The sequence below is a fragment of the Glycine max genome, chromosome 8 (assembly GCF_000004515.6).
Source record: "Glycine max cultivar Williams 82 chromosome 8, Glycine_max_v4.0, whole genome shotgun sequence".
NCBI classification, from domain to species: Eukaryota; Viridiplantae; Streptophyta; class Magnoliopsida; order Fabales; family Fabaceae; genus Glycine; species Glycine max.
In genome coordinates, this window is record NC_038244.2 from 38361846 (window position 1) to 38382786 (window position 20941).

General features: G+C 31.3%; 1 protein-coding gene and 1 long non-coding RNA gene across 2 annotated transcripts; both read left to right on the forward strand.

Moving 5' to 3' along the window:
• Window positions 1-66: 66 nt before the first annotated feature.
• LOC102666950 (uncharacterized) lies at window positions 67-1822 on the forward strand. Its single transcript, XR_001389359.2, has 3 exons — window positions 67-190; window positions 307-1087; window positions 1427-1822. It is a non-coding gene; the product is annotated as an uncharacterized lncRNA (long non-coding RNA).
• Window positions 1823-3943: 2121 nt separating this feature from the next.
• LOC100791718 (lysM domain receptor-like kinase 3) lies at window positions 3944-9838 on the forward strand. Its single transcript, XM_003530584.3, has 10 exons — window positions 3944-4599; window positions 5023-5229; window positions 5357-5496; window positions 5595-5684; window positions 6545-6650; window positions 7558-7709; window positions 8035-8132; window positions 8729-8867; window positions 8953-9051; window positions 9634-9838. The coding sequence occupies exons 1-10, from the start codon at window positions 3948-3950 to the stop codon at window positions 9796-9798; spliced, it is 1848 nt and encodes a 615-aa protein (XP_003530632.1). The 5' UTR covers window positions 3944-3947; the 3' UTR covers window positions 9799-9838.
• Window positions 9839-20941: the final 11103 nt, after the last annotated feature.

Sequence of the window (20941 nt, forward strand, 5' to 3'; positions counted from 1 at the left end):
AATTGTAACGTCTTGTGGTGATGGTTGGGTTGGTAGGGTGTGTGTTGGCACTATTATATGGAACTTTTCCTGGCTAAATTGATCAATAGATGCACGTTTGACACAACTCATTTTTCTCTGGCAGATTCAAAAGTTTGCTATGCGGTTTCCATCAATCTATGAAGCAGAGTCATTTATCAATGCTTTGAAGGTAATGGTTTCTTATCATAATATCACTATTCACAAAAAAATACGTGAAACTTGGGGCTGCAATTCTATAACCATATTCTTCCCTTGTCAATTCTTGATGATTGTGTTGCTTTGCAGGAGATTCTGAAAGGTGACAAGGATCCAGAACCTTTGAATACCGACTTTGGTTCTGAAATTTTGTCGCAGTCAGAGTTCATGTCAACAATTGGAGGAATGGGAGGATACAACTAAGTTCTTAATCTTAGGCCTTGATAGATTGTTAAATAACCTTTCACTGATCTGTTTTCTGTTTTCCCGCATTTGTCTAGTGTAGATATATGCTTCTCCTTACCTATATAAAAGTTTTAGTTGACTTAATTGTTTTGGTGGCAATTTATACTGAGACTTGCTGTATTTGTAGAGCTTGCCTGGAATTGAGTTTTATGACTCCAGATGAAAATTACATTCCACAATTGCCACTATATGTGAATAATGAGGTGGGTAGACCTTCAGGATCTCAAGAAACGGCAACACCACCTGGTCACAAATTTGAAGACATTCTCCCTGCCTTGCCACCCAGTTTTTCCACACTAGTTCTTTTGTTCTAACCTAATATTTGTTCTGATTTCTATCGTAACCTATTTCATTTAAATAAAATCATATGTTGCAGCTCAACCAATTGTTTCAGAGGAAATTGAGCTCAAATCGCAAATTGTGGTACATATTTTTGAATTTTTGCTAAGATATTACTTGTTGATGCTTGATTAACGTAATTATATTGATATGATGCTCATTATAATATAAATTTTCTCTAAGATGCAAATATTTGGAGAGTGCAACTTCTCTACTACTCATTTGTTGTTCCATGATATTTCTTTCCCTTTGATGCTGAGGTACATGGAAGATTCTTCCTTCCAAGGTAGCAATCCCTCTTTCTTATTGCTTATCAGTCTCTTACATTGGTTAACTATGATGTGCCATTTTATTTATTTAGTTCCTTTTTTCCCCCTTCTCCGTCCTAGTGTAGAACATGAATGGAAAATTCTGAAAGTTTCTTGTATTTCTTTGGTTTGAATATGAATCATTTTATGTACCCCATGGCTTTATGTACCCACCCCTTATCACCGGTAGTTTTTAGTTATGCTATTTAAGCTTATGTATTAGTAGAGGTCTTGTGCTACATCCATTCTTTTGTTAGTATTATACGGTCTGCCATACTGTGTCCAAGAGACTCATGATCCATTTTCTTGTTAATTAGATATGTTGGTTAAGGTGGAGAAAGTTATCAGCGAATTGGGGGGGTGATATGTCCTTCTAGTTTTCCAGGGCATTGAAAATGGCATAACGAGCAGCTTAGCAAGTCTTCCTGCTTACTGAATACTAAACCATGATGACCTTCACCTCATATTGCCCAAAAAATGTACAGTGAATTTCTTTCTCTCCTTCCATTCTTTCTTTACTATGCACTATGCAACTGAGTTACTGATTCAAGGCTAAATTTTGTCTTAGCATCTTTTATTGTTCAGCAAATAGCTGTCAGAAGAAAGGCAATGTATGATGATGATCAGTGTTTAGCTAGTGAAAACATATCAAGTGGTTTCTGTTTTAAGAAATCCTAGTTAAAACGGTGATCTAAGATTAATTGTAATCTAAATCTAATATAGTACAAAAATATTAACATTGAACTTTTCTCCACTATGGAATCTGATGGCATAGTGTCTTGCAAAATCTAGGCATTACACCCCTGTTTCCAATTATGGGCTAGATTTATTTTCTTGAAATGTTTTTCAAAGTTTAGCTCTAAAATATCCTTCATCATTATAAACATTTCTTAAATAAATGTTTTTAAATCTCGATGATCACAATTTCACAATAAATATATTTTCATGCTTTGGAAGAGAATTGAGATGATGAAAAATAAATTGGACAACGAAAGAAAACAAAGACGCGTGAAAATTTTTAAGAACTAAAAGATTATACAAACGAGGTACACATCTCATTTTTAATGTTTCAAATTTCAATCAAATTTACTTTAGCTCTTTCATAAGGCGATTTGTTCAATGAATGTAACAGCTGACTCTAAACTTTCATCAGCAATAGGACAAATCAGATCCCGCAAATGACCCCCGACCAAAAGATAAGAGCTAAAAAAAATGCCAACAAAAAATATGCATGTGCAGATACACCCAACAAAGCAAAACGGCTAATTAGTTCATTAATTGCAGCAAGATGTTTCCGCATAGTATGTGTCTTACCTAGCGTGGCTTTTCAGAAACGGCATGTGTTGCTACATGCTATATAATTATAAAAGTCATTACACTCAGGTTCATCCGTATTCCTCATTTTATAATTTGTTTGTTTTGTTTTCTTCTCCTTTTGTCCCGTTTAGCATTAAAAAATAAGTTTAATCTGTTTTTCATATAGGTGTAATATATTTCATTTTGGTTTTAATATTTAAACTTTACCTTTTTTTTACCTAGAGTTTTTAGATGTATGATTTTAGTACTTGTTATTAAGAGTCCGTTAAGGGATACTTACAGTACTTAATGGACCCTGATGAATGATAAACACTAAAATCAAACATAAATTTTTTTAAATAGTAAAAACGAAGTGAAATTTATGTAGTAAAATCAAAATAAACTATATTACATATATAAAAAAACATATTTAAGTCTAAAAAACTGTCAACCAGCTAGCAGCCTAGTAACAAATTGGCATTGCAAAGTTTGAGGTAGTCCAAAAATGTGAAGCCTTGTTTTAATTAGCTCGAACTTGCTTAAAGGAAAAGAAAAAAGTGAACAAAAGTTTCTTATGATTTTACTAAAACTCTTACGTTACACTAGTTACAATACACGTCGTGACTTGGACGAGAAGCAGACGGGGAAAACAAAGGCTTGGGCACCTGACAACCAGGTCCCAGCTTATGCAGTTGAAATATTCCTGAAGAAATGACAGTTCATGATTTTTTTTAAATGGAAAAAGCAAAATTCTTGAGAACTATGTAGTCTGAATTGTAAACACCTCAACTTAATATTTTTATTATTTGGTTAAAATTCAATTTGACCTCCCACAATAAGATGAGTGTTATCATTATGCTAAGCGTGTAAATGATAACAAATAAGTCATTGGTTTGAATAGCATTAGACTTGGTCTCTTTAAATAAGATTTCAAATTCAAATTTCATGAATTAAAAAAAATAATTAAAAAGAGAAAACCCCACTAAACATGGTCAGTCAAATTTTTTCAAAAAAAAATTGTCAAATACAAAGTTGGTGGATACCAAAAACAAGTTGAATGGTAAAAGAATAGTTGGTTTGGTTTGACCAGTGATGGCATCATATTGACATATATGAAGGAATATTATAACCTATAGCTGTTAGTTTCAACTGTCTTTTATTTGGCTTGTATTGCAATTGGTGATTCCACAAAACATTCTCCTCCCATGATCCTCGTAATTCACATACAGGTATTATAACCAGCAAAAACTTGTAAACATCGAGCAGTAATTTTTAGCTCCAAGTCCACGGTAACATCTTAATACAGTTCAGGACAATGAGAACAAATGGTTGACTCTACCACATGATAATGTTTGACACCTATTTATACCTATAGAAAAAAGGGTCTCAGATTATATCAATCTAGAGGACTAAAAGTGTTTGTTTCTTGAAATAATCAACAACCAAGTGATGAAGACAAAGTCAAGGGATGCACTTTAAAACTAGTTCTATTCTATGTATTCCACTTCCCTCCTTCACCAGGGGAGTTTCTACTTCACAACTATGATTTCATTCACTAATCTTCTTTCTCTTCTTTTCCCTTTGTTCACAACTTCTTTTGTTAGAGTTTTTGCCTCTGAGGTCTCAATCAAAACAACAAATTTGTCACCTTTAAATTGCTCTTCCAAAATCAGAACATGTAATGCCTCACTCTACCACATATCCCAAAATCTCACAATTGAACAAATAGCCTCCTTTTACTCAGTTATTTCTTCCCAAATCACACCTATAATGCATGGCATCAAACAAGACTACCTCATCAGGGTACCTTGTTCATGCAAAAACACAAGTGGCCTTAGCGGATACTTTTATGACACAACCTACAAAGTGAGGCCAAATGACACTTTTGCAAATATTTCAAACCTGATTTTCAGTGGCCAAGCTTGGCCGGTTAATCATACATTGCAACCAAATGAGACTTTAGCAATACACATTCCATGTGGATGTTCAGAAAGTAAGTCTCAAGTAGTTGTTACCTACACGGTCCAGCCGAACGATACACCGATGATGATTGCTAATCTGCTAAATTCTACACTGGCTGACATGCAGAACATGAACAAGGTTCTGGCTCCGAACATCGAATTCATCGATGTTGGTTGGGTGCTATTTGTCCCTAAGGAATCCAAAGGGCTACTACTACTACCTAGTGCTACTAGTACTAATATTGAAGGTGGATTCTCTGCCTTAATAAAAAATGATAACATTATGCATGATATTTTACTTTCTTATTGAATTTGTGTAAAGTTTGTGCAAGAAATTATCATTTAGACGTATGATGCTGTTTGTCAGAAATTAGAAATTACCACATCATGATTCATAACTTCAAAAGTCAAAACATTAAGCATGCTAGATCATTTTGATAATGTTTCTCTTAATTTAAATTTAATCCTAGAAAGTGGTTTAAGTGGGGGAAATGCACTTCTATTTTTCACCAAATGATGTTCACTGACACTGACCAAGCAAAGTTTGGCAAGATAGTTTTGGTCCTAATAAATTAAACAGATGCATTTTTGTGTTAACACTTAACAGTCACTCCTGATGTCAATTTCTCTTCCTTTGGTTTCTACCTTGTTGGCAGAAAAGAAACATAATAAGTGGACAACAATAATCATTGGCATCTTAGGGGGCATGACATTGCTTTCAATTGTTACAACGATCATTCTCATTCTCAGGAGAAATAAAGTCGACAAAATCAGCATAGAAGATTCACGCCTTATTTCTGGAAGATCAATTGCCAATAAAACTATTTCCTCAAAGTATAGTCTTCATAAGGAATTTGTGGAAGGTAACTTAAAATGCAGCTTTCGTAACAAATGCAACATATGATTCAAATATATATTTTTAGTCATTATCTCTTTTAGTAGACAACAAGAGAAAGACTCTAGGTTATTCATGCTAAAATACTGGTGCAGATTTAATTTCATTTGAATCAGAAAGACCATTGATATATAACCTTGAGGACATTGAAGAGGCTACAAATAACTTTGATGAAAGTCGTAAAATAGGAAGTGGTGGATATGGAAGTGTTTATTTTGGAATCTTAGGGAACAAGGTATGCAAATACTAGTTACATTCTTTATTGATCCTCAACAATGCAAGCACATCCTTTAATTGTGTTGACTAAAAAATTTGGAGATTGTTTAACTTCAGGAGGTTGCTGTGAAGAAGATGAGGTCTAATAAATCTAAAGAGTTCTATGCTGAACTCAAGGTCTTGTGTAAAATCCACCATATCAACATTGTAAGTAATACCTCTCCTTCTATGTTTAAGTCCTAACAATTGGTGTTTTTAGTTGGGTCATCGAAAGAATTACCTATAAGTTGGATTAAGGTGTAAAACAAATATTGATAGATGAGTGAAGTCGTCCGAGGGAAAATACCATTTACCCTAGTAAACAATCAACACAAAAACATTGTTAGTAAAATATTTTTTAAAAAACCAAATTATGCTTCAAATCTATGGAAATTTGGGCAAAATCTCCTATATTTTAATGCCATGTATCTAGTACATGGCCAAAATAATAATACTAATTTCCAAAAGCTACATAGTGTGAAAAGTACAATATAAAGAAGAAGAAAAAGTGCCACCAAACAATAGAGGTCTATTAAGTACTAAGTATCCTATTTCTTGTAATGAGAAATGATTAGATAATCCAAGATTACTATATGTCTATGATGCACATCAACCTTTATGTGACAGATGTACAACAATAAATACTAATTATGTGTCATATGGAGATAAATAAAAATCATGATAATCTAGTTCATAATTATAGACTTAGATTTAGTTCTCTAACAAAAATTATAAACTCGATGAGAGTATAATAACCATAATGACTAAGGAGAAACAAAATAATGCACAAGAAGTTCATAATTGTAGAGTTAAATTATAACCAATAAAATTATAAATGGAATTAATTTATCTAGAGAATAAAAATATACATTGAAAACCAAGTGAGAATAAGTAATAATTTTATTTAATAATAATACTCATCATACATTTTTTTTCTGTCACTTCTAACCTATTCTTTTATAAAAATTTGTGGTAGCTTATTTGTTTTGAAAAAATAAAACTATTTTTTTTCATAATCATTATTACAGGTGGAGCTGTTGGGATATGCCAACGGAGAAGATTATCTCTATTTAGTGTATGAGTATGTTCCAAATGGATCTCTCAGTGATCATCTTCATAATCCATTACTGAAAGGTATTTTGGATAATCAGGCTTTTTTTTTTTTTTTTTTTTACTTTTCCTGGAAAAACTAAATGCAAAAATTGTTTTAAAAAAAGGCCATAGAAACAAAAGAATTTGTATAATTAAAAGTATCGCCACAAAAGGCTACAAGGTCAGACCAAAAAGCGCGTGGAGTCATGGATTGACGTAATAAGATTTTTTTAAATTAATTAATAGTTTCATATTTGAGTTTAAAATATACAATACAACTGTGTTAAATATTTATATTGAGAATTTTAGTAGTTCTACTAAGTTTAAATAGAATTGTTTTCTATAGAGGATATATTTAGTCTCTTCCATAAAGCCCACAACACGGTCCTAAAACGCAGATAGTAGGGATTATTTTGTGATCTTCTATTATGGTAATTTCAGCATCATAATGCCGATATTTTACTCATAATATATAAAAAATGAAAACTAACATAAAAATAAAAAATTAGGAATGGGGTATTAAACAGAACTGACATCAAATCTATGACTATCGCTTGTTAGTTCGATTCCAAAACGCCAGCAATTAAACTATAAACCAATCACAGCTTTAACAGCATCTTTTAACAGAGTTGGTCCTTGAGAAAACTATTAGTTTAGGAAAAAGTCAAATATTTTTAGATAGGTTTATACTTACACAAATTTTACATTTTAGTTACTATACCTAAAAATTATTCGTTTTAATTCCTGCATATACTCAATATGTATTAGTCTCAATCATCTAAAATTACGAAGATTAAAACAAATTAAAAAATATATATGTATAGGGATTAAATGAACAATTTCTAAATATATGTACTTAATGTAAAGATTGTGCATATATAGACACCAAATAAGTAATTATACATTTTTAGATATATATCAAGAAATCTGAAGCATGATACTGGAACAGGGAACCAGCCTCTTTCTTGGAGTGCTAGGGTTCAAATTGCACTGGATGCTGCAAAAGGTCTTGAATATATACATGATTATACAAAAGCACGATATGTGCACCGTGATATAAAGACTAGCAATATTCTACTTGATAACAAGTTCAGAGCAAAGGTACTTATCACTTGTGAATCCTTTTAACTTCTTTTTACTCAGTTCTGGCTCAAAATGCCTCTCATTAATTCTTTTTTTAAGGAAAAAAATTATGGACCTGACCAAAAACAAATGTTTAACAGAACTTGCTCTCAAATTATCAAGCTCATATTTCTAAATAATAGTAATATACTATCATCTCTTATCATAAGAAATAAAGCTAACCATAGATTTCAGGATTAACTTGCCTAAGGAGTAAGTTCAGTTATTTGTCAAATTACATTACATCAATCAATTATTTACACTACATAGTTCTTATCATTAACTTGACACATTTGATTCAAAGGTGGGAGATTTTGGACTTGCAAAGCTGGTAGATAGAACAGATGATGAAAATTTTATAGCAACTAGGCTTGTAGGAACACCAGGCTACCTTCCACCAGAGTAAGGTTTTATGCATTTCAATCATGACTAGAATTTTAGTGCATTCAATGGACAGTAAAAAAGTTATTGATGTTCTTTTGAACATATTTTTTTTAAATTGACTGAAATTAGTTAAAAATTATATAATTTTGTATGTCTTACTTTTTATTTAATCAGTGTCACTCATCATTTATAATTTCTAACAAATTTTAATCAATAATAAAAGGTGTGTTAGAAAGAGTATGTTTATTATTACACATGTGATTTTTAATAATATTTTTTTATCTAACACTTATTAAAAATATTGCTAAAATTTTTTTACAATATTTTAAACAACGATATGAATTATATATAACATTTGATAAAATAATACTAAAATATAAATAACATTTATTCATATTTAATGATATTTTTAAAATGTTATAAAAAAAATTAACAACATTTTTACAAAGTGTTTGAAAAAAAATGTTAAAGGGCACATGTGTAACAATGGTTAGTACTTTGCTCTCCTGTGATGGATAAACAATTTTCATGCTATCAATAATTTGCTTAAGGAAAGAAAAATTATTCTTCCTATTTTATTATAACGCTGACATTCTTTCTTCTTGACCTTTAAGATCTCTGAAGGAGCTTCAAGTGACCCCGAAAACCGATGTGTTTGCATTTGGAGTGGTGCTTTCAGAGCTGTTAACAGGAAAACGTGCACTTTTTCGAGAAAGCCACGAAGACATCAAAATGAAATCACTTATTACTGTTGTAAGTGTTGAGAAAGTAAGAAGATGATTGGATTCAAGTTTGAAATGATATTTAAATGACATTCAAATTTCTTTATCACATTCAGGTTAATGAAATATTCCAAGATGATGACCCAGAGACTGCTTTAGAAGATGCCATAGATAAGAATCTTGAAGCTAGCTATCCGATGGAAGATGTCTACAAGGTTAAATTCATCTATGATTATTATATTTTTGTCTGGAATGTGGAGTATCCATTAATTCTTTCCCTTTAATTTTATTATATAGAGTCAATATCAAAAGGGCAAAAGATTAGTTTAGAAATTGATATAATTGGCATATAGTAATTGGGAAGACCACTAGGGAGGACCAATGAAAACATTTTATGCCTTAAAGTGATGTAAATGGTAGGAAGAAGAGCAAAATCATATGAGAAAGGCACAAGTCAGAATGTGAGTATAAGTATTTAACTGCATTTATCATCTTTCTCTTTTTATCAAGTGGCATCGCTTAACGCATCAAAAAAATATGGAATCACTTGGTATATTATTGGTCCTTCTTTTTCTTTCTATCTCATGATGTAAAACTAGTATTTAATGTCCACAAAATATTACTACATCCAATTTTTTTTAGAAACAAGTTATAGTGTATCTTACATTATTCTATCCACTATAACTTATTTTTTTTATAAAAAAATAAGAAGAATTATTCTAGTAGTTCTTCTCGCTTCTTATTCAATTAAATATGCCTTTCTTTTGTCATAATATATATATATATAAATCTTTCAGATGACAGAAATAGCTGAGTGGTGCTTGCAAGAAGATCCAATGGAAAGGCCTGAAATGAGGGATATCATTGGGGCATTGTCACAGATTGTGATGTCCTCGACAGAGTGGGAAGCATCCCTATGTGGAAACAGCCAGGTCTTTAGTGGGTTATTTAGTGGAAGATGAAGATCCTAGTTTGTATTAATTGCTTAAAGTCATTAGTAAAGTAAACCATTCCATGTACATTGTTAACTGATTACATGATAATTTGAGTCCCATGTTTTTTGCTATATTAACATAAAAAATATAAAAGAAATAACTTTACCCAAAAATAACCACTGGGCTTTCAAAGTTTTATAACAAATACAACTAAAAAAAATGAAGAAGGGAGACAAGAAAACAAAGAATCATCAAAATTAAGCTATTTTAACTTTCCTCCTCAAAAAAACATGTGTAAGCATCCTTGTATGTATTTTTTTTTTCTTGGTTCACCATGATAATGGTGTGAAATATCCATCAAATTCATTAACGAGATTTTCTACAAAATGCACAAAATTTTGAGAATACAAAGAATAAAAAATGTACTTAAACCTTTTTAAACATATATCCCCTCATCATATCATCATATCATCATATCAGTTACTAACATTGCCACATCAAAGTCCACTAACAACATGGTTTTTTAGTTCAAAATTCATGAAATTATATAAGTTATGATCAAGATGCATAAAATAGTGCTTCATAAACAAAACTCACAATTTTTAAAGTTAGGAAAAAAATGCAATTAAGTTTTTTTTAGGGACCAATTTTGTTGGATTCGGCCAAGAATCTAGAAGAAGGGATTGAATAGATTCTTTCAAAAACTTTACTCAATTATTTTTAACACCGATTAAAAATACCCCTTTAAATCAATCAAATTTTCTTTAAAAAATTTAAAAAACAAAAACTATTATGATAACCCTTGAGATCAATTCCACTACCAAGTTGATTACAAAACTCAAAGTTATAGAGAATAAAAAAATCACACAAGAGTTTATACTGGTTCAGTCCAATCCGGACCTACATTTAGTTGTTCTAACTCCTCTTAGAATTTTCACTATATAGAGAACATAAGTACAAACACTATGCACACACAATTCTTTAATAGAAATCAAATCTTTCTCTTGAACCCTACAAGAAAAGATCCAAAATTGAAACTCTATCAATTCTCTAACATCCTTGGTAACCTTAACCAAGAACTACAATCTAAAGGAATAAGATAAAGGATTGAATGCGCTTGAAATGCGTAGATTTTTAATCTTCAATATTTCTTCACAAGATAATTAATTTGTGATGTTAAAACGAATGATTCTTTGATCAACTTCAATCTTCAAACTAATTGCAGTGCTATTCTTTTATAAGACTCTCTTGAAATGTTTTTCTTCTAAAACTGAACAAATCAAGAGTCTTTCTTAAAGAAAACACATAGAGGTATTTATAAATTTTGACAATTAAAACAAATCTAGTTGATTATAAAACCACGTTATCGATTAATTAGTCAAAATTTCCTTTGTTATGCATTTCCATAAACTGGTTAATCGATTATCAAAATGGGTAATCAATTAATTGTTTCAATTTAAGAATGTATGTTCATTCTGGGCTGACTAGATAATCGATTATCATGTGTGATAATCAATTATAGAATCACACAAAGAACTTCTCTTTATTTCCACAAGTCGGATAATCGATTATCAAATGAGATAATTGATTATCCTAAGCTATAGATCCTTCCTTCTTCTGAAATTTGCTTGGGCATTCGATTACCAAACGAGGCAATCGATTAATTCGATGTTGCTAGCCAAATTTCAAGTAGAAGTAAGTTCTTAAGAAACTTAGAGAATAAGAATATTTCATCCATTTCATATTTGATCAATCACTAAGCATGAAAAAGATTAAGACTATATCACACACATGTCTAGTCTAAAACATTCAATGCAAATGCCTCATCTATTAAACATGTTAGACATTGCAAAATTATCAAACCAAAACTAAAAACTAAGGGCTTCAAGCTTTGATCTAACAAATTTGTCTAGCCATTACAATGTCTATAAGTGAAATAATTGATGATTTACAATTTTAAGGACCATTTTACCATTTTAGTTAATTTAAGTACCAATTTAACCGTCTATTACAATTTTAGGGACTAATAAATAGGCAAAGCACCATTTGACCACTTACTCAAATGGTCCAAATTGCCTTATGCAATAGAACGTGTTATACTAGGTTGTGCAAGTAGCCATTTTTTATTTATTTTCTTTTAATGAATATTTTATTTAAGTGTGAAATGTCTCTTTTACCCATTTTTGGAAAATTCTTAACAGTTTGTGAACGAGTGAAAGAAAAGGGGTGTTCATGCTTGAGATCTTGTTTCGTCCTGCATTTAGGCCAAGTTTTTGAAGTTTCACTTGTGATTGTGTCTGCAACACTAAACTTAGATCTACATTTTGGCGGAGCAATTTGTTGTTGTTACTACAAAAGGCTATATCTTTGGTGTCGTGAAGACATCTACAGGTCGTGTTTTGTTGTGGAATGTTTGTATTGTGTTTGTAGGATTTGGTTGGTTCTTGGGTTGGGTTATGAATAGATCTATGTGAAAAAAATTGTTTGATATTCTGTTTGTCTTCATGTAATCTTATGGGATGACATATATTTTGAGTGTTTAGTGTTATTAGACTTGTGATAATTGTTGTGGGTGTCATGATGGTCGGGTTTCAGTTTGGAGGGTTTTGATGCTCTATGAAAAGGTTTTGAAACTCATATGTAGGTTTATCATGGATGGTCCCCCATGTAGGTTGCATGGTAATTACTTTTCACACCTTATTTTGTGAGCAATTTGCTAGAGTTAGCCCTAACGGCTAATCCATTTCATACTACATTTGTATCCTAACTTTGGTTTATATATTTTTGTATATACATGAGACACGTCAATTATTATGTTATTAATTAATTGTATAGAATAATAATGTCCTTAGAATAAGTGATTCGTTCAATGACAGATCAAGTGAGATTTGATTATGAGATTCATTGAACAATGAAACGTTCTAAAAGCATCTGTAATCAAGTATTATTGTTGATTGAGAGGATAATAATGCATCAAGGCTATTGCGTGAGTAGAATGATGACAAAATCTCATAGGCCATAGATATGAGATATCTAGTCGACACATATGTATAAATATTAGGAGTAATATTTATACTGGATAGACCTATTATGAGAAGGCTTCAGTTATGTAAGTGTCATAAGTGCTTCTCATGATTACCATAAGGTGATAATTGTCCTTCGACTTGCAGTCACTATGATTCCTACATGTGGGAGTTGTAGGCTTTAATGCTATCAAACGTTATCCGTAACAGGGTGATCATAAAGTTAGTAACTGGGTCTGTAATGAATCATGCTGATGGATGTGAGAGATGTAGATAGGATTCGCCCCTCGTACACAGTGTAACACCCTATTTTTCGTAAAATAAATTAAAAAGGATTTTATTTAAAAATAAATTGAGTTTTAGGAAAATAATGAAGTTTTTGTAATTAAATAAATAAGGAGAAATAATTTTATTAATTAAAATAATGGTTTTACGGTAAATAAAATAAATATATGTTCTTAAAAAATAAAAATGATATTTTATTTATTCATTTGATAGGGAGTAAAATAGAGTTCATTTGTATAAAATAATAAAATAAATAAAAATAGAGTAAATAATAGGTTGAGAGTATCCTAACTATAAATAAAGACAATTAAGTCAGTTTTTACTACGTCTCTATGCTCTCTCTTGTTGGACAAATGGCCTAATAGATTTAGTCTCATCAAAAGCAAATATGAGAATCAAATGATACCAAAAGACCTTTATCACATAATTGATGAATATTTAATAAATTATGCTTAGGACCATCAATAAGTAAAACATTTTCTATGGAGGTAGAGGATTTCTTACCTATTTTTCCAACTCCAACAATTTTACCTTTGTTGTTGTCTCCATAGGTCACATGTTCACTATTTTTGGGAGAAATATGAATAAGCTTTGATGCATATCCCGTCATGTGTTTCGAGCAACCACTATCAATGTACCAACTTTGCTTCAAGGAGTCCATAATTCATATAATCATATTTTGATTTTGGTACCCAAATTTTCTTAGGTCTTTGAATGTTAGTTTTGAGTAAGGATCCTTTTGGAACCCATACCATTTTTCCAATGCTACTACCATTCTTTCTAATATAACATGTTGATGCACTATGACCTTTCTTACCACAGTAAAAACATTTTAAGAAGGGAGAACTATTCTTTTGAGTGGAGGCAAATAAATTTTTATACATCTTTTGTTGATTTTCAGGATTATGTCCTAATCTAGCCTTATCAAAAACACATCTTTGTTTGCCTAATATAATATCTAAATTATTTTTACCAAGAGTAAATTTGGCAAGAGCAATTTTTAAATCTACAATTTCCTCTTTGAATTTATCACAACATTCACATGAATGAGATGCTTTATTGTTTTCTTGTATTAAGCATTTTGTAGAAGATTGATTTTTATCTACTGATTTTAAAACTTTAACTTCAAATTTATGATTTTCTAACTCTACATTTAATTTCAAAATTTCCTTTTCTAAACTTAAAATAGTTTTCTTAGAATATGAAACTAATTTGGCAAGTTTGACAAATTCTTTATGCAAGTCATTGAATGCATCTTAGAGTTCATCAAAAGAAATAGATAAGTCATAGTTAGAAGACGTTACCTCTTTTTCGCTTTCATAGTCTTTGGCCATGAGGCCTAGATTTATGATTTCATTTTCTGAATCACTTGATGAATCCATATCATTATCTTCCCAAGTGATGTATGCTTTCTTCTCTTTCTTATCTTTGAAATTTTTCTTGTCGGATTTTCTCATTCTTCTTTTAAAGATAGGACAATCAAATCTCAAGTGCCCAGGTTGATCGCATTCATAGCATTTTGGAACTAAGGAAGAATCTTATCCTTTCCTTTTTGGATTGAAGTTTGATCTCTTTTGATTTCCTTTGTTTTTCAGAAATTTATTGAATCTCTTCACAAAGAGATTGAAATCATCATCTTCTTCTAAGTTCTTTTCATTTGAGTCTTTTTTGATATTTTCCTCATGAATAGAAGAAGATGAAGTTTTGAGTGCAATTCCTTTCCTCTTTTTTTCATTCTCTTCGTGTTGATAGAGTCTCATAAATTCCATTTCATGTTCTTGAAGTTTCCCAAAGAGAGTGGCAAGAGACATGTTGGTGAGATCTTTTGATTCTACAATTGCTGTTACTTTTGGTTGTCATTGTCTACTTAAACATTTCAACACTTTGTTAATGAGATCTTCATTAGGAAATATTTTTCCCAATGATGCAAGATGATTAACTATATGTGTAAATCTCTTTTGCATATCTTGTATGGTCTCATTTTGATTCATTCTAAACAAATCATATTCATGTGTGAGAGTGTTTATTCTAGATCTCTTAATATTAGTTGTGCCTTCATGTGTAACTTGTAATGTATCCCACATTTCTTTTGCATTTTTACAATTTGAAACTCTAAAATACTCATCCATGTCCAATGCAGAAGTAATTATATTATTGGCTTTTAAATTATATTGAACCATTCTTCTTTCATCTTCATCCCATTGTTCTCTAGGTTTTTCTATAGTTGCATTTCCCATTACCATTGTAGGAATGAAGGGAACAATTTCAATGGCTTCCCATATATTTAAATTTATGGCTTCTATAAAGATCTGCATATAATTTTTCCAATAGTGATAACCCTCACCATTGAAAACAAGAGGCTTATTAATAGAATTTTCCTTAGGAAATGGAAAGTTAGATGAGACCATAATTATTCTTGAAGTTTTTAAACTTTAGACAAAAATCCTGCTTTGATACCACTTGTTGGACAAGTGGCCTCAATAACTTAAGAAGAGGGTGAATTAAGTTTCAAAATTTTCCCACTAACAAATTTTAACCCCCTTTTAAATGATATATGATAGGCTCAGAATGCAGAAGAAGAACAAGCAATCAATTTAACAATGTTCTTTTAAATGCACAAGACAAAGTAAACTGCAGTATAATATCTAAGATAAGGGAAGAGAGAAATGCAAACTCAATTTATACTGGTTCGGCCACTTCCCATGCCTACGTCCAGTCCTCAAGCAACCCACTTGAGATTTTCCACTATCTTTGTAAATCCTTTATAGACTTTGAACACACCTTGAGATCTCTCACCTTTGTGTTCAATATCCGTACAATCTAAGAGACAACCAGTCTCTTAATTACAACAGAGTTTATAAGATGAATAGAAATATTTTTCTCCTTTAGAGTAGATGATACAAATTGAAGATCCTAGAAGAATTCTCAATAGATTTACAAGTGTTTGTACAATAGTTGTTGAGAGAGCATTTGACAATTAAGTTCTCTTAGAACATCTCTCCCTTTTTCTTTTTGAAGTTAGACACACATATATATAGGTCCATTGTGCCTTTTCAAAATGGTTTGAAGAGATGTGTCTTTTCAAAAAGCTTTTCTGAAATTTTCTCACTAGTAATCGATTACAAGATTCTGGTAATTGATTACACAGTTATATTTTGAAGGGTCCTGACTTTCCAAAGTGTTTTCTGAAGTGTCGTTACTAGTAATCGATTATAAACATCTGGTAATCAATTACAAGATTTAAAATTCAATTTTCAAAACCCTTTTGAAAAGCTCATTTGAAATCTTGTCTTTGGTAATCGATTACACTGCTTGGTAATCGATTACCAGTGCCTTTGAATTGTTGGAAACCCTTTGTTTGAGGCAAAAACTGATCAACCAGTGAGATTCTTTTAACAAGTAATCTAAGGCCTTATCTTTTTTCTTGATCTTGCTTGCTTTACCTTGAATTAATCTTAAAGCAATCTCTGTTTGCTTAACCTTGAATGTTTGTTAAAGCAATCTTGTTTGAATATACTTTGACATCATCAAAACCCTGTATTCATACAGTCACATTCTCCCTTTTTTTGATGATGATAATCATTATCAACCAAATTCTTTCTGACATCATCAAAACCTGCATGATTCACATCTCTTTCTCTCAAATTCGTTCTCCCTTTTTTCTCTCCCAAAACCCTCTCTTTTCCTTGCATACACTCAAATATGTCCCAGTAAAACTATAATTCTGAACTCATTAACCGTTGGATCATCCTAAAGTTGGGACACAAGGTTAGGAACTTATTTTCTCACATTCTCACCGTTGGGATTTTTTAAATAACATCTATAGAGAGAAACACCACTCTCACGGAGACAGTAAAATTGAGACTTCAATCTTTTCTCCTTCTCTCTAATGCTTGGAAACCCTAACAAAGCAACCAGAGGAAAAGCTTGAGAAATCTTAAGGAACCACTAGAGACACCACTATCACTACCGGACTATGCATGTGAGCCCACTTAGAGGTACGAGATGAGTTTATAACAATTGGGGTTCAAATGAATTTGTGTAGGGATCCTCCTTAGATGATCAAATCAGGGTTTATTTTGGGATATTTATTGTATTCTAATTCTTCTTTTACGATTATAATTATGAGATTGTTGTGTTTGATGAACCAATTGATGCCCTGATGTGAATTGGTTGGTAATATTAAATGTTCTTGGTGTTTTCTTGTTTTTTACCTATGATTTTGATTCCTTTGATTTTGATATGATTATGTGAAATTGTTTAAGGGGTTTTACTCCCCGTGTTGTGAGAAACATTATTGTATGATTTGTTTGTATTTTGGACAAGATTTATTGGATTAGCGTGATAAATTGTTATATTGGGATCATGAAATTGTGTGTAAGGGATAAATTGAATATGTGATAAATTGTGAGATACAAGTGTATTGAGATATTGTATGTATTGAGTTGTGAGCTATGAACTGTACAAACACACAATTGTAAGACACTTTAAGGGCGATGAATATTGTGATGAGATCCATTGTGGGAACCCAATGAATTGAATCACTTTGAGGCGCGATGAGTTAAAATGATTTTGAAAACAATTGAGTAGTTGTGTGTATTGCCTAGTTCATAAGTAAAGTCTGTATTTGTGCCACATATATTAATATTGTGTGATGTGTATATAATTCATGAGGTGTGATAACATGTTGCTTTGAGATTATTGCATTGTGATTGAGATTGAGTGTATTAGATAAATTGAGTATATGTTGAATTGTAAGATACATGCGTATTGAGATATTGTATGCATTAAGTTGTGAGCTATGAATCGTACAATCACACGACTGTAAGATCCTTTAAGGGCGACAAGTTAATGCGTGACGACTATTGTGATGAGATCCATTGTGGGAACCTAACAAGTTTGATCACTTTGAGGTGCGGCGAGTTAAAATTATTTTAAGAATAATTGAGGAGTCGTGTGTTTGTACAGTTCATTGATAGAGTCTATGTGCTAAAATGTTTTTTGGGTTGGACCTGAATCAGGAGGGAGAGACCTTGATGGACTCTGCGGAGTCTAAGCCTTGGGGTAAATACACCCGATTTGAGTGCTCCTTTAAACTTGTGCCGATCCCACATGGTTGAAGCATTCTCGCAAAACAATGTGACCCTATTTGGTCTCCCTATGATTTTACCTAGTGAGAGTGACCTGACTTACGAGTGTATGATCTGTCTTGTCATGTACTCCTAGGTGCCTAACGAGATTTTTCACTGACATGGTACCACATTGCATATAGGATTGAGTCTTAATATATTTGTTGCATAACGCTTGTGTAATGATCATTGACACTTGTTACGTGATGATGTGTAATGAATTGTGTGAGTGTGAGATGTGTTATGTTTGAGATGTGTTGTTTTGAACATGTGATTAATGTGAAGGTGTGGAATGTGCTTTTGTGATTAAATCCTCAAGACAAGTGATGTTATGCAATGAGTGGTAAAATGATATGAATTGTGCTAAGTTGAGCTTGTTATACGTATTATATTATATGTGTGTGTGTGCTTTTGTTTATATCTACTTGTTTAGGAATGTGATAACTCACTCCAAGTGTGTTGTTTGTGTTTGGATCCTGTGATGATCTCAAACCTTGTGTTCGTAGGAGTAGATGGTTAGGTGGACGACTTTAAAGAACCCCGTGTTAGAGAGCGCTGGGACACAATGCTCTGATAGGATGTGACATTGGGACATGAGTTTTATTTCAATTGCATGATGTTCTGAACATGTTATTTTACTTTATTTTATTGTGTTGCTTAACTTGAGTTCTTTTGTAAACTTGGACGACCTTGTTCTGAGCCGAATATGTTTTTAATAAGTTGTATTTGGTGATAGTGAAGCGAATGAGACCCTTTTAGCCACATGAATTTGTTTACGTGATTTGAATAAAATTAAATTTCGCATTTTTATATGTTTTTCTTATTTATATATATGTCGAGGTAGAGGGTGTCACACATAATAGGAGTTATGTCTATGAACCTCTCGATAAAGTGAGACGCATTATATGCGTGGCCACACGAAAATGGGCTAATATGAGATATTGGATCCATTTGTGTTTACTCCTCCACTAGGGTATCAAGAAATCAATGATCAAGCTTAACGAGGATGATACTCTTATGCCTAGTGTTCAACTAAGACATTTGAACGAAAGGAAAAAGGCTACACAGTGGAAATGGTTGCTTTAAGGTTGAAATCGAATCATTGATTTTTCTCATGAGCTAGGTTGCAGTGGTGCATTGCTAGATGTCAATAACTATCTATAATATTATAAGATAATATTATAGCATTCTAGTGGGAGCCTATAGGTCACATGCATAGAGTAATCAATTGGAGCAAATGAATAAATTAAATGAGATTTAATTTAGTTCATAGTTAATTAATAAAATAAGATTTAATTAAATAAGATGCAATCTGATGATATATATATATATATATATATATATATATATATATATATATATATATATATATATATATATATGTATGTATGTATATATCTTATAAGATTATAGATTTAAATAAAATAAGATTTGATAAGATAACTATTTGTATCAAATAAGAGTTGATAAAGATAAGATTTAATTTAAATTTGGATAAAATCACTTTCATATATATGAAAGAGGTGAACCTGACGCATTACATGAAATTCCTTATTCACTATTGAGAGAAAAAGTGTGTCACAACAAATTCCTACGCATCTATCCTCGGCTAGCATCCTACCCCGATCATTTTTCACATGGACTAAGTAGAGACATCATACTTTCGATTGCTTGGTGATCAAGAGCAACCTATTCTTTGAAAGTATGTTACAAATGTATGTTCTAATCCCTTAGTGATTCTTGTGTAATGTGTGGTCCATGAGATTGAGTTTACTTTCCGCTTATGATCTTTTATATATTTTTATAAAAAATTATAGACCATGAAACCCCAAGACAATTATTTTATCTTTTATTTAAGATTTTTGTTGATAATTGTGGTTTTTGTCAATAAATTGTATAAATTGGTTTTAAAAAATAAAAGAGTTTTTTTAAAATGTTTTGTATAAATTTGGATGCTACAAGAACAAATTTGGGTCATAAAACAATGAGGAATTGCAAAGATAAGCTTTTGCCTCAGCCAAACATGACCCTTGATTAATTGGAAATGGTAAAGATTCGCCACACCACTTTGCCCCAATGAATCTACAAAGCTAAAGGCCTTGGAAGTAAGAGAATCTACAAGAGACATTTTAGCGCTTGAATAAGACTTCAACTCAAAGAAATAAATATGAGTAATAAATGAATGGATAATGTTCTTACCTTGAGATTCTCATATCTATTTATACTAACTTTAATGGGTCTTGATCTTGTAAGATTTTGTGCATGATTACCATTTTAGGTAATCTTGTTTTAAGCGAGATTATAGTGTTTAATCACCTCTTTAATCTTTATTAGGATGTCTTTTTTTATACTAGATGTTTTTGCTTTAACCAAAATGGTACTCAAGTGATTGAATATGGAGTTCATATGATAATTGTGGTGTATAGGATTTCCAAATATCCATCCTCTTGATTGGTTGGATATTTATCTAGTATAGTTTCTTGTTTTTATTTTAAAAAAAAAATAATGAGATTGACACACTGAAACATTTTTTAAAAAAAAGGGACTAATTTATGATATTTTTAAATAATAAGGGACTAAATTGGGTATGAGAAGGGAAACATTGAAATATTTTTTAAGAATAAGAGAATAAATTAGATCTCTTATTAAAAAAAAGAGAATTGAATTAAATTAAATTAAATAAATAGACGAAACAAAATTAATAATTTAGCCTTTATTTTATTGATTATTGCT

Coding starts and splice junctions, on each gene's coding strand:
- LOC100791718 (XM_003530584.3), top strand. CDS start 3,948: ATGATTTCATTCACTAATCTTCTTTCTCTTCTTTTCCCTTTGTTCACA. Junction 7,710..8,034: donor ATAACAAGTTCAGAGCAAAG/GTACTTATCACT, acceptor TTTGATTCAAAG/GTGGGAGATTTTGGACTTGC. Junction 8,868..8,952: donor TGAAATCACTTATTACTGTT/GTAAGTGTTGAG, acceptor TATCACATTCAG/GTTAATGAAATATTCCAAGA.